The following is a 13,854-nucleotide window of genomic DNA, read 5'->3' as shown; positions in this document are numbered from 1 at the left end:
AGCCACATAACAGCAGCGATGGGACTCTATGCGCTGTCTACTTGTCATCCAACAAAAGGGCACCATGCAGGCTCCACGTTGCTACTTCCTTTTAACTAGAGCGAAAGAATAATATTGAATGTGCTGAAAAGAAAATTGTACTTCTTATTTTTCCCAGTTTTTCACAGGTTACTCATGTTCAATTATTATTAATATTCAAAGTTTTCACATATTAATATAGTTTTTCTTTTGTTTGCAGCCGTTCATGGGACCTAGATATCCAGCGGGTCCTAGACCGGGCGTAAGGATGCCGCAAATCGGGAACGAATTTAACGGAGTAAGTACGCTTGAACAATTTTATATAACTGGCTGAAAATTTTCAATTTAAATAAAAATAGAGGGATGTGAAGATCAGAAAGAATTATTTGAGTACAAATTTATAACACATATTTGTTAAGTAACAGTTCCATCACATTTTGGATGTTTATCATAAAAGGTTGAGTAATTTTTATGGTAATAAAATCATACGTGGTCATAATAAATCACGAATTATGATATATTTTTGTCATGTTACACGTTAGACTTTTATGTCTTGTTCTGGGGTGAGATATTCAGTGGTTCAGATCCTACTTAAATTGTAGGTCCGGCAGAACCTAGACTTAAATCAAGTTTTGACTGATATTATTAAATTCCAGAAAATTGTATGTTTAAACTTAAGATAACCTTCCAGATTTTTCATATTTCTATAATTCACTAACATGCAGAACTATGTATAAGAAGTGAAATGATAGTGTTGTGGTATGCTTGATGTATGTATGAATATGACATAGTATAGTGTCAAAACGCAAGGCAATCAAATCTATATTTGTATTTTTGCAGCCGCCTGGACAACAAATGATCCCGAATAGTATGGACCCGACAAGGCAAGGTAAGTACCTTTAGAATGTAGCTTGTCGTTTCACTTTTCATGCAAAATGTATTTTCCTTATTCGTTCATGTAAGTTTTGTTAGACATTGCATTAGAAAGGTTGTCATGGCATTATTTATTTAGTTTACAAGTTGTGACATTGGAGAATTTACATTGAAAACGTATAATGCCTAATTTGTACGTTATGTAAATATTTCACTGTTAGTGAATAGTAGACATACGTAGATGTTACTGACTTGCACTTATAGTTTCGGTCAATCCGTACAGAAATTCAAATTATCTCATGATACCACTCGTTGCTTTTATCGTTATATTGAAAGAATTGCATATGCGAACCTGGATTATAGTGTGTAGGAGAAGGTAAATCCACTAAAGAAGTATAAATTTATATTTTATTTATTGAACAGGATTTAGCATTAATTGTTCTGAATCCATTTCTACCTTCTTGAGATGCCTTACAACTGGATGAAAGTAAACTAAAACAAAATTATTAATTGAATTAAATCTAGGAAGTCAAACAGTGATCTGCCTATATTCTTGCAACAAGTGATGTTTTTAATTAAATTACTTTATTCAGAATTTGAAATTTATATTACAAGAGCAGAAAGTAAGACTTCATGCTGCTCTACAGATCAATATAAAATGTAACTACAGTTTTAGTTAACTACATACTGTTTAGGACTTGTGCTTTCTGTAATTTGAGTCCCCCCCCCCACCTTATTTTTGTTTCCCCACTTACAGGTTGGAGACTCGCGTGAGAGTTTGATTCGTGAATTAAGAAAATATTGTATTTCTCATAATTTTCAACTTCTCGCAGTAATTTATTTGCCTGTTCTGCGAATTTTATTTGCGTAGTATTTATTTGTGTACTTAAAATTTTCAATTGCAAACATGAAGCTGCAACAAGCACCAGATAAATTACACGTATGTTCATGCAAGAAAAACCTCTTCCTATTCAGCTTAAAAATAAAATAAAAAATCGATCTTCTGGTTTTAAATTACACGTGTTCATCGTCGTGGGAATAAATTTGCCTTGAGAGCGGCGATTAGAATCCTATGACTTCACATTGTAGCATCATCATACTCTCCTTGTGAGTTAAGGAGAAGCATAAGAGTTAATCACAGTGAACACGAGGGAAATTTTGAATACAGGCAAATCGTTGGAAATTCGCAGCACAACTTACTTTCCTCGAGTGCATATGGAGATGCACAATAGCAGGGAATCTTTTTGATTTTCAGTCGCAACAGAAATTTCATTACTCTTGTAGCTCATTTTGCGTTGTGTGCGATGTGTTCCATGGAGTAAAGCACACGAAGTTTCTGTCAATCTTGCATAGATTTTACACCAGTCTTCCACAGATAATTTCAGTTGTGGGTGTATTTAGCAGGCCCGTACCGAGGGGTAGGCTAGGTGGGCAAAACCTAGGGCGCTATGCACAGAGGACGCCATAAAAAAATATAAAAGAAGTTAGAATATGCGACGGAGAAATTTGCACTAGGCAGAGCTAACATTAGAAGGTAAACATCGACCCTACTTTTTAAAAATCAGAAATGGAAACCACAAATCTCGAAATATAACCTATTATTTTTAATGAGTTTTTCTTTGTTTCCTCGTTTCAAAATTTGTAGGAAGTAAATATTACAAACCATGACATCAGAAGAAAATATCGCTTTTCTATCACTAAATCGAAGGACGCACATAAAATCTCTGTGCTTGGTAGTGTGGAGGGGGTGCCAAACCACAATATGCCTGGGGCGCCAAATTATCTAATTAAGAAGCTGCTCTTTAGCGGAGAATATCACAGCAAAGTAAAAAAACAAGTGAACCTAGATATACATATTAAACATTGTGTTATCAATTCTTGACAACATTGGAGCAGTGAGATAACTTGTACACTGCTATTTTATTGGGTAACATTAGTAAATTAAGTTATCAAACCGTTCCTGAAATGAACGATAGGAATTGCAGTAGTTCTAGTCAGCAAAGTATTTCATAGCAAGATATTTTCTGCGAAGTCTTCGTAGCTGAATCTTATCGACGCTGATTGGTTTTGATGTATTAATTGTTATCAGTTTCTAAAAGGTTTTTAAAATCACAATTTGTATGCATTGATAATGGAGGTACTTGTACTGGTGAAGTATCCATCTTTGGAAGAACGTGACCTGGTTACAAGATAAGTCGTGCATGGTTCAGGGATATTTTTTCCCATTTTTGACACACTACAACATTACATTTTTTTTGGCAACACTACTAGAATTGTTCAGATACAAAGGGGGTACCCATACATCACGTTAAGCAGCCAGTTTCAAACTTTACGTTGGAAATGTTACTCTATCGATAAAAAAAATTACTGTATCTTTGTTGCAGTGACTAGATTAACTAATGTGCAAAGTGGAAGTGACTTGGAATAGAAATCGACGTTTTATATTAATAACGCAATTTGTACTTTAGACTGGAGGAGGAAATTCATTTAATTCATTTCACCCTTTTCTTGGTGGTGTCTGTAATTCATTGTTCGTTGTCGTTGTGTATGTTATTTAGGCTGTCAGCATTTTGCCTATTTACCCCCCACCAAATTTTACGGGGAGAAGACATTGACTGTGCTAAAGGGAAGGATGTAGGGACAGAAATATTGATCTCGGAGAACTGAATGTCTTTACCATTATAAGTAAAGGTGTAAATGTAGAGTGTAAATGGTTATCCAACACGTTATCCAAAAGGGGTGAAGAAATAGGAAAAGACGCAAAGTAGGAAACACCATCTTGGCCATTGTTCCAGTCACCAGAGGTGCGCAAGCCATCAGTAGTACTGTTTCCTGGAAGAGAGGCAGCGGTCTCAACTTTGTATCTCGTTCTTTGCGCAGTTGATCTTTTTAGATAGAAAGTACCCACATAGTAATCCAGTAACTACTGCTGTTTTGATGGGTGAGCGCACAAGTTTTTGACTCGCAATCTGAACCATCTCTGAACATTGTGCCTGCTAGTCCCGTTCAAGGCATAGGTGTCACATTGCTCTTCTTCTGTTGTTGATTGATTTGGTTTATTTTACTTCGAATTTCGATTACTTTTGCCTAATCGCGAAGATGAGGATGCGTGATGATGGGATGAAACTGATGAAGGGACACTCACAAACACCCATGCCCAGACCGGGATTCGAACCCGAGACCCCTGGCCTCGTAGCACGCTGTACTTACCACACCACCACTCCGCTTCTTCTGTTGTGAATTTAATATAATTTCATCATCGATTGACCCAAAGAAGTAGAAAAGAGGCTGCAGCCATGATCCGAAGGCAATGCAATGAATTAACCAGCCAATAATATGTGATAGATTATGTTCTTTTTCTTCGTTTCTTCCTTACGTTCCTGGTAAGTATTAAATTACATTCAGTATTGTTAATGTTTTGTGATAATGCCATGACAAATTAGTTTTAACTTCTTTGAAAGGTACATATTTGTATGTAGTGTTGTTGCGGTATATGCATGTGATGGTGCAGTTGAAACTTGATAAGCGATATGCTAGGTTTTGAGAACTGGGTAATTATCGTAGCCTGAGGTTGCATTCGTAATTTTATCAATGTTTTGGAACATTAAATAGGTGTGAAGCTTGGTGACCTATCGTCCAAGTGTTTGCTTGCAATTTTTTTTTTTTTTTTTTTTTTTTTTTTTTTTTTTTTTGTGTGTGTGTGTGTGTGTGTGGAATTCACGAAGTAAATAAGAGATTTGTACCACTGTCGTTTTGCTCCTTATGATTAAATTGTGAATATTGCATTTTGTTTTCCTACAAATGTATGGAGAACAGCAAAGTTAGTTTGTGTTGTCCTCTGTTATTTGCTGTGTCTTCGACGGTAATGTAACTCTACAATATACGTATATAATTTTGAATACATGTTCAATGACTGAAATGTTCGGCAAAACCAATTTTGTACTGTATTACTCTTGTTGTTATTCATTTGAATTGAAATGTGCTTCTGTTTCGATTCCTTAAGTAGATCTGAGAAATGCATTGTTAAACTATTTACTGGGGTAATTTTATTTCAGTTTTTACATACCGTGCCACACAATATAGGGCACATAACTTTTTATATTTCAATCTACTAATTTTATATCTTGTTATTCCTGATTTATGATGTTAAATTTCATTTGATTCGTCAGTTTCTACAATATATTTGTTAACATGCGTATCACAATCCTAGTAAAAAGTGCAGTCACTCTCCCAAATTGTCCATCACTGATTTACTTCACTTTGTTTCTTTAAATTTGGAAGTTCAGGAATCATATCGATATCCGAGGAAATGCCAAGAATGTAAAAGAAAAGTGGATGAAAATTGTGATGAACAAATTACATGCAAGGTGAATGTGACTGACATTTAATTGAGTCGAAATGTTGATCGGAAATGAAAAATGAAAGTGTGTGAACGATATGGTAATTTATGTCTTGAACCCCCCCCAAGGCGAAGATATTCTCTTGGTATTTGGATCAGGTGATTTCCGTATTGGCTCCCGTGCTCTCGAGAGCTAACGTCACTATCATCTTTAGGGATTGACGCTCTCGAAAACCTCGGAATCCTATGCGGAAGTCGCTTGGTAGATATCCAGAGAGAATCTCTTCAGTGATACAGCAGTGATATTGCACATAGAAATATTAGTCGATTGATTGACAAGAAATCTCGCTTATTACATTTGAAATAATATGTGAAGTGTAAAAATATGTTTAGACATAGATATTTCTAATGCAATCTAAATAAAATATATATTCATTAGAATGGGTAATTCTTTAAACAAGACTGACGTCGACAGATAAGATTGAGAAATTTAAAATTTATTTGTGGTTAAATTCGTATTGTGTGAAATGTGTATTTTTGAATGAAACAATATTAATATGAACAGTGTTTGAAATCCTATTTCAAGTTCATAATGGTATTAACAGTGTAGGTTCTGGCTATACGAGAGAGAGCAAGAGAAATTAAGTTGAATCAAAGGTTGGTAGTTCCCTATCACATGACCTCATTTATTTTTTTTTCACTATAGTTACAGTAACTACAAAGATTCCAAAAGAAATATTTTTACACACTTTTTTCGTTACAGAAAGCTATTTTTTCATTAAAATATTTTTGTTATGCTTGCATGAACCTTTTTAGTATAGTAGGTTATGAAGTGCATGTAGGTCAGATGTATGCTTCTATCCCATTTGCCTTGCAGCGATCAAAATGCTCAAGTACTAGCCGTCACGTCACGATTTCCAAGCTGTAGAATGGTTGTTGAGGTTGTGTAGATTCTCCGAAACTTTTGCAAGCAAATAACTATTATTTTCAAAAACTAAATAGAACACCTCACCACGTAAATACAGAAAAATGAGAAACACGACAAAATATTTCTTACTTGGCGGCAGACCAACATTTAAGGCGTTTTCTGCGTTCCGACACCCATACAAGTCTTCCCTTCATGATAGATTACATTGAGTAGGTTCAGTGAAGAAGTTGTGAGCCAATTTAGGAAGTACTGATATTTTGGGTTTACAAAATCAATGTCTGTCAAAAGAATCATATTTTTAATATTCTCATTGTGTTTTACATAATGTTAATGATTCATTCCCTCTTGTTTTCTTTTGTCTTCTTCAGGTGAAGGAGGAGAGTTTGTAGGTTGGCAAGGTAGGGAGTCGAATATTTCTACCTTCATATGAGTTTTATTTTTAGTTCTTTTTTATGTGCGCTTCTGTGTCCTTTGCCTGTTCACTGTTGTATGCGCTTTTTGCTCGCCCTCAATGTTCTACCCTCACTGTTAGCACTAGCAAGTGTGGGTCGTGATGCTTCATCACAGGAGCTTGTTGCAGTAAACGTGACTTTGTTTCCGATTTCGAGATCTACCATTTACCTTGGGTAGAGGCTTGCTTTCTTAATGTGCAATAACCAATGATAAGAACTCGGATATTTTTGTCCTTTCCTAGCCCCGAGTTGACGTTTACTCGCTCCTGTGGTAAGACTTCACGGTTCGCCCTCCCAGTTCCGTTGATGACGTTGGATCACCAGACATGTCCAACGATATTTATATAAATTTCCTTTGTTTCCCCCTGTAACCCTTATCCAGTTTTCTTGGTATCTTCGTTTTGTTACATGACTACTCTCTGCTCTGCTTATCATCACCCGAAAAGTAATGTGGTTTTGGTATCCCATCTGCATGGTTCCATTTGTGTTGTGTGTCACCATGTGTCTTAAAATATTCCCTAACACAGCATTTTACCATCTTCCTTTGCACACCACTGGGTTCTCACCATAAGTCACGATTAGATTAGTTCTCCACAGTGATACATAATATGACACCATTCCTGAATCCTGTCTTCATGTGTTGTTTCAATGTCGCCTTGTATATTCCCGCATATGTGTGATACATTGCTCCTTGTAGTTACTCATATATATCTCTCTAATGGATTCAAGTTGCACTCCTAGTGTTTTAGATTATGTGGCAAGTTCTTCAGTGTTGTCATGAAATTTACTTACTTTCATTTGTGTACACTAACAATTTCCATTTTTCTTAGTTAAATAAGTTATTTTTTAACAAATATGAACAAAGTTGTGTGTATTTCTTTTGCTATGAAACTTGCGTCGCTGTGCCGCACTTTGACGCCTCTTAACTGAAAATACTGGAGCATACCATGATTCCCAAAAATTAAGCTTTTTATCGTGACCTAATTTTGTATTTCTATTTTAGCTAACATTATCTACATTACATGCAGGTATTTGGGTTCAGTGTTGATTTAAAAATGTTAAACACCACATACACAGTTTTAATTGGGTTCAGAAGATATTTCCTCTGCCTCTTTCCGATTTCTTGAAAGCCGTTAATTTATATTACATTCGAACCTACAGTACGCATCGATTACATAAGTTTCCTGTCACTTCTATGCTTCTATTGTAAAGAAACGTAAAATTCCATGATCTTTTTCAACTTGATTTTTCAAAACAAGGGAGGAAATGTGCAACAAGTGTGAGAACTGAGCCACGAAATTAATCTGAAAAAGAATGAGCGTAGCACAGAAATGAAGTTGTTAACTACATTTTGGTTGCCTTGTATCTGATTAGAACAGTTTTAAGGGCACGATAGGGAAAGATACAATCTACACTCGGCTCGTTTTACTACGAATTCTCTCCCAAAAAAGAAATCTGTAAAGTGTCCCGTGACATTTGTTATGCATAATCTTGTTGAACAGCAACTATGGTTTCAAGTGGTGAAGATACTTATTTCTCCCCAGACTTTTCAATGTTTCAGGTGCAAAAATCTGGCTTTAAGATTCGAACTCTGGTATCTTGCATACCATGACATGCTCTACGAACGAGACACCGAGTCAGCCTCTACTTTCCCTTATAGTTTAACTTATGCTGTCAGTTTGATCAGTTGAAGCAAACTGCCCTTGACTTCCGTTGTCATAGAACAAATCACCATAGACCAGTACTCGGAAGTGAGATGGGTGGTATTCCCCCGCTAGCAAAGTTTTTGCAAAGCATCCGCCAGCTATCTCATTGTCACTGTGTTTAGCCATAGGAGCATCCCCGTTTTACCCCAGCCAACATTTTCCACTTTAACCGCTGGCGTAGACCATGACAGTTGTCCAAGTATTTCCACCGCCATTTCAAACTTGTGCCAATATCGAATTCAGTCATAACTACCCTTCAATTCAACCCTTATCCATTTATTTTCCTTTCGTGAATAGCCTAATGCGTAGCAAGATCTCATAGCTATGATTTCGAGTAGGAATCTTTCATAGGTAAATATTGCTATACACGACGGAATTCTAGACACTACCAATTAGGGGCGGGGCGAGGGGACAGAGTTGTCATCAACCCCACGACGGCATCCACGTGCAATTGTGCACACGTAAAACTAAACAGCTGATGTGAATTCTCTTCATGTCCAGTTTTCGAACGAGGCTTTCTGGTTTATGTTTACCTCCGACAAAGCCACCCACAAATCAAGAACATTGACCCTCGATAGAAGAGTACCTTCTTATATTCACTTGCTTTTGAAAGTGTGTGTAAGCAACATCACCTTACAGCAGATTTGGACGCATTTTGCGATTTCTATGGCCGCCCAACTGTTGTATCGGCAACAGGGTGGATAAAAAACTGAAGTTCGTGATGGAATTCTAGTCGAATCTTTACCCTGCACACGGCTCATGGACAAAGCTGCAAAAATTCCTGCCACGAATTCCTAAGCAAGAAGAAAAAGAAGTGGCAAATCTCGAACACGGGCAAGGCTTATAAAACAACAGCGCTGGTACAGTCACGTTGTAACACTGCCATTAACTTTCAATGGGATTGTTACAACCCAGAAGTGTCCGTGAGTGTACGAATACGAGATAGACGCCTGTAAAGTCGAGGCGACGCCTGTAAATCAACACGAAACTGAAACTTGCTATCCGAGACTCTCGCCTTGGTAGAGACTTTAGTATTTAAGTTTTTCTCGTTTTACTTCGCTTTTCTTCCACTTGTGGTCTAATCGCAGCGATGAAATTGATGAAGAAATTTTCGCAAACACCAATGCACAGGCCAGGACTCGAACTCGGAACATTCGGTATTGATGAAGGAATTTTCGCAAACACCAATGCACAGGCCAGGACTCGAACTCGGAACATTCGGCGTTCAATAAATGAGAATCTTAAGATAGGTTGTTGGTAACAACATCTGTCCAACTGCTAAGACTGTGTTAATTTCAAGCCATGTGGAGTTTATTTTATTCTCGTCCAGATATGGTTAGAGTAATTAAACCAAGAAGATTTAGATGGGCAGGCCATGTGGCACGAATGGGAGAGGAAAGAAGAGTTTACAGGATTCTTGTTGAAAAACCTGATTGTAAGAGACCTGTAGGAAGGCCAAGATGAAGATGGAGGGATAACGTTGAGATGAACCTAAAGGAAATCGGTAAGGTTGGAAAAGATTGGATTGATCTTGTCCAGGATAGGGACAGATGGAAAGATTGTATTGCTGCAGCCATAAACCTTCGGGTTTAGGAAGGCTAGAGTTAATAACCTTCGATAATAACTGGGTAGACTCATTGGTTGCAAAGTGTCCTGATCCACCGTTCCTTGTCGATAGTCGACACCTGGGCAGAGTAAGGCAGCATTTGTATGTACGATCAGCATTCTCAGAAACAAAGTTAGACATGTTCCTACACGTGACACGCTGACAATGTGCATGCACATTTGTACTTGGGCACGTTTTTGCATTCCTGTTGCATACAGGAGAATGTCGTGTCGGCAGAGAGCAGTCGCGCAAGTACATTGCAACATTGTGTGCAAGGAGTGGCCTCAGAGCATGACGACGAAGTTAACGCAGGGCTTTAAAAGATGGAATGCTCGCAATAACGGCGTGTTTTAGATTGTTGTGACGTGGTCCTTCAGAGAATGTTTTCTATGTAGTAAATAGTTTACGTTCGAATAATATGTGGTTGCCAATGGAGTTTTTATTAGACACAGTGTAACCACACGCCGGCCCCCGTGGCGGAGTGGTTAGCACATCGTGCTACGACACCAGAGGTTCCGGGCCTGAGCATGGATGTTTGCGAGTGTTCATTCATCAATTTCATCATATCATCACTCATCCCCATCTTTGCAATTAGCCAAAGTGGCACAAAATTGAAGTAAAATAAGCAAATCAAACAATATAACCACACATTGGGTAAACTATACCGAACCTAATATACGTTGAGGGCCGGGATCTTTTTACCACAGTTCGGATCTAAAATTTTCCCATTGTGTCCCCTTCAAAGCAATTTTCCATCCAGTGGAAGCATAGGCGTGCGCAGACTAATTTATTTGGCGGGTGCCCTAAGGGAAGTTTCGATGTGGACAATTGTCGCAACTTCATGTTCCTATTTCACAGAAACTATTAGTTATATGAAGATGAAATTTTATTATTATATTCTCCGAGGGTTCGTTATCACTTGAGCGCAGGCTTTCCTATCATTGTGACTAGTAAGTTCGGGCCGATTTGTGTAGGAGCTCTGCGATTTGTAAAGTGAAAAACACATTCTTTACTACGTGATTACAGATTATTATAGCAAACAATATTACATACACATTGTTTTCGAGTGATAGAGGGGCGTCTCTCAAATCAAACGAAATTCCTTACTTTTTACTTAACGCGGGTGTTTTTCTTTTATTAATGGTAATTTCTGCATATTGTATTTTTGAGGACACATTAGGAAGGTTCTCACGCACCCCTGGCATCCCCCGTGCACACGCCTATGAGTGGAAGCTCCTTTGTAGTCCTGGTGCTGTAACCCCACCAAGTCCGGACCTGTATTGTTTTTTTTTTCTCGGTGTGGTATAGTCTTGATAAAATAATTTCTCTCTGAAATGAAGTATTGCTGGTCGTCATAGCCAAGCTGGCAATTATATATGTGGCCCCTGCCTTGTTTTTGTTTTCATCACAACCGTAAGTTTTTAGTATAAACCTGAGAAAAGCAACCTTGTTACATTTATCTGCTATCACACTTCAGCCGCCTCGGTGGCCTAGCACGTTGAGTTGTCGTGTCATGATCTCGCTAGTGTGTTTCCAGGGTCGAGTCCAAACCATCTCTCATCCTCATCGTCGCGATCAGCCAAAAGTGACATAAAACGACACAAAATAAGCAAAATTCAAAGTGTGGAAAAACACGGGAACTTCAATGAAAGGCAGCTCTTTCTATCTCCTGGAATCTTCCTCGATTTTGACTCATCCGAGCGGTTGTCTTAATATCAGTATCGAGAATGAGTGGAGCTTTATCTGTACACCTCAATGCGTCTTAACATATAGCTAAGCAACATGTTAAAAAGGTGTACAAAGCGTGTCCACCTCCAAGGAAAATTACAGTTATGAAAAGCAAGAGATTGCAAAGAACTTTGACCAGAAGTGATGCCTGTACAAGAAATCCAGTTGCATTAACGCGTTATTTTACTGGGATTTTGAGAGTCGAAACGTAAATTGTTAAAAGTTTTCAGGGAGCAGGTCCGCTGTGAGATCACAAAACAAATCACCAATACATATGGAATTACGAACAAATTTATTTATTTCCTGCAAGGAAAGACTTTTCAGAAAGAGAACGTAGATATCCACAGAAATTGTTATCACAACGTTGACATATTGTTACAATAAGAACTTATCTCAAGGATAAGTAGCTTTAGACAAGTTATAGGAGCTTTCGATGATAAAGAACGTGATAGTTATACAGTTCGAAGATTATGCCGTTCAATATTTGCAATCTTATCAATCGCAGCGTTGAAGCAGCATCTCCATTATATTTTGGCTCCCCTTTTACTTAAAGATTAGATATGGCATTTCAAATAGCAGGTAGCGTGGGAAAGGATTTGGTTTCACGTGAAAAATTGCTGTTGAAGTAAGGGTATTTGAAGTGGATTTAGACAGCATTAGTATCACTCTTCAATCATGTAATCCTTATCACAATGAAAGGGTGAGTTTTCCAATATTTTTATCTAATTTAATTCCAGTGATGAAACCTGCCGTGAGGCCAAAAGATCGTGTTTACGTAAACCTTTAGCTTTTAAAATAAGAAAATAATTCTTGATTGATGAATTATTTTAATCCGTATGTCACTTTTGGCTAATCGCGAAGATGAGGATGAATGATGATAAGATGAGATGGATGAAGGGACAGTCAGAAACATTTACGGACGATACAGCACGGGCCCCACAGAGGATTATACTGGCTGTGAGTCCAGACGCCAGAGCCTCGCTAGTTTGCAAAATGTAGTCCAGGGTGTATTATGTGGAAGTGGGGCTGACTTTTCAGAGAAGGTTACCCCTTACACCCCTAAAAATTAATGCTACACATAATGGGAAGTATGTTTATGTAATTAAAAAAACACTTCTAATGTAGATTTTCAAGGCTGCATAGAAGACCAGTTATATCAGCGCAAGACATCTGTGTTATTGTGCGTGTTTTTCGAAGGTATGAATAAGGATACCAACAGACGCATGCCTCAACTACGTGAGTATAAAAAAAAATGACCCAAGCAACTAGTTCCCGAGACGGATGACAACATAGATGGCATTGCGATTAGTACGACTGCTAATTTTCTTATGAAAGTAATGCGGCTTTGTTAGTTTTTGGAATATATTGTGTAGATTTGTTTGTCTTGAAATGCGGTACGTGAATTGATGGAAACAGTGTGGAGTGATTTGCAGTCACGAAATGGCATTAATTTGGAAAGAAAAGTAAAATAAAATTAATAAATAGTATGCGTAACACAAGAAGAAACATCGAGAAGTGATTCCGGACGTCAGGTGTTGGATTGTGTACTAGAGTTTTATTTTTCTATGTTATTAGAATATAAATAGTATCCTGAGAGATATTTCATACCGAGGCGATAAACCACAAGTGTCGCTTGGAAGCGAGCAGTCCGTAATCAATGCAGCCTTTCGAACCGTAGGGACACAAGCTCTGACTGCACCGTTTCCTCAAGGAGATTTTACACCAAAGCGACACGCGACAAACGATACGAGGATTTCACACCAAAGCGACACGGGTCCTTCGGTCCAAGGCAACTTTCATACCGAAGCGACGCGCGACACATGTTGCTTTGAAACGAGCCAATCAAGAGCAACATTTCACATCGTAGCGGCATGGGAAGCACAGCACAGACCAGCGTTCGGTTGGTGAAATCCTCAAGCGACAAGTGCCGCTTGTCGCTTTGGTGCGAAATCTCTCTAAAGCAAGACACTCATTGCATCGCGCATGCGCGAACAACAAACACGGCAACATGTTGCAAGCTATTGAGGAAATGGCCCAGTTTGAGCGACGCACAAGCGACAAAGCGACACGTGTGCCTTATCGTGTCGCCTAGATCTGTTGTAACGTGCGGTTTATCGTGTCGCCTATCTGTTGTTCGCACAATTAGCAGCAAACGCTTGCTAATAGACTGAAGGCACCATGTCGCTTGTCACTTAGTTGGAACT

General features: G+C 38.2%; 1 protein-coding gene across 10 annotated transcripts in view; it reads left to right on the top strand.

The window, feature by feature from the left end:
- Ssdp (Sequence-specific single-stranded DNA-binding protein) overlaps positions 1 to 13,854 on the top strand; it is a 294,147-nt gene that overhangs the window by 246,734 nt on the left and 33,559 nt on the right. For 8 of the 10 annotated variants that reach the window (XM_083117122.1, XM_083117116.1, XM_083117120.1 and 5 more), the window contains 3 exons: positions 239 to 316; positions 859 to 907; positions 6,527 to 6,556. In XM_083117122.1, coding sequence (XP_082973248.1) covers positions 239 to 316; positions 859 to 907; positions 6,527 to 6,556 — 157 coding nt within the window. The remainder of the gene's footprint in view (positions 1 to 238; positions 317 to 858; positions 908 to 6,526; positions 6,557 to 13,854) is intronic. The other 2 variants (XM_083117123.1, XM_083117115.1) reach the window with 1 other exon arrangement.

The sequence above is a fragment of the Lepisma saccharinum genome, chromosome 2 (assembly GCF_977018435.1).
Source record: "Lepisma saccharinum chromosome 2, izLepSacc3.1, whole genome shotgun sequence".
Taxonomy (NCBI): Eukaryota; Metazoa; Arthropoda; class Insecta; order Zygentoma; family Lepismatidae; genus Lepisma; species Lepisma saccharinum.
The sequence above is the reverse complement of the archived record's forward strand: the minus strand, read 5'-3'. Positions and strand labels throughout refer to the sequence as shown.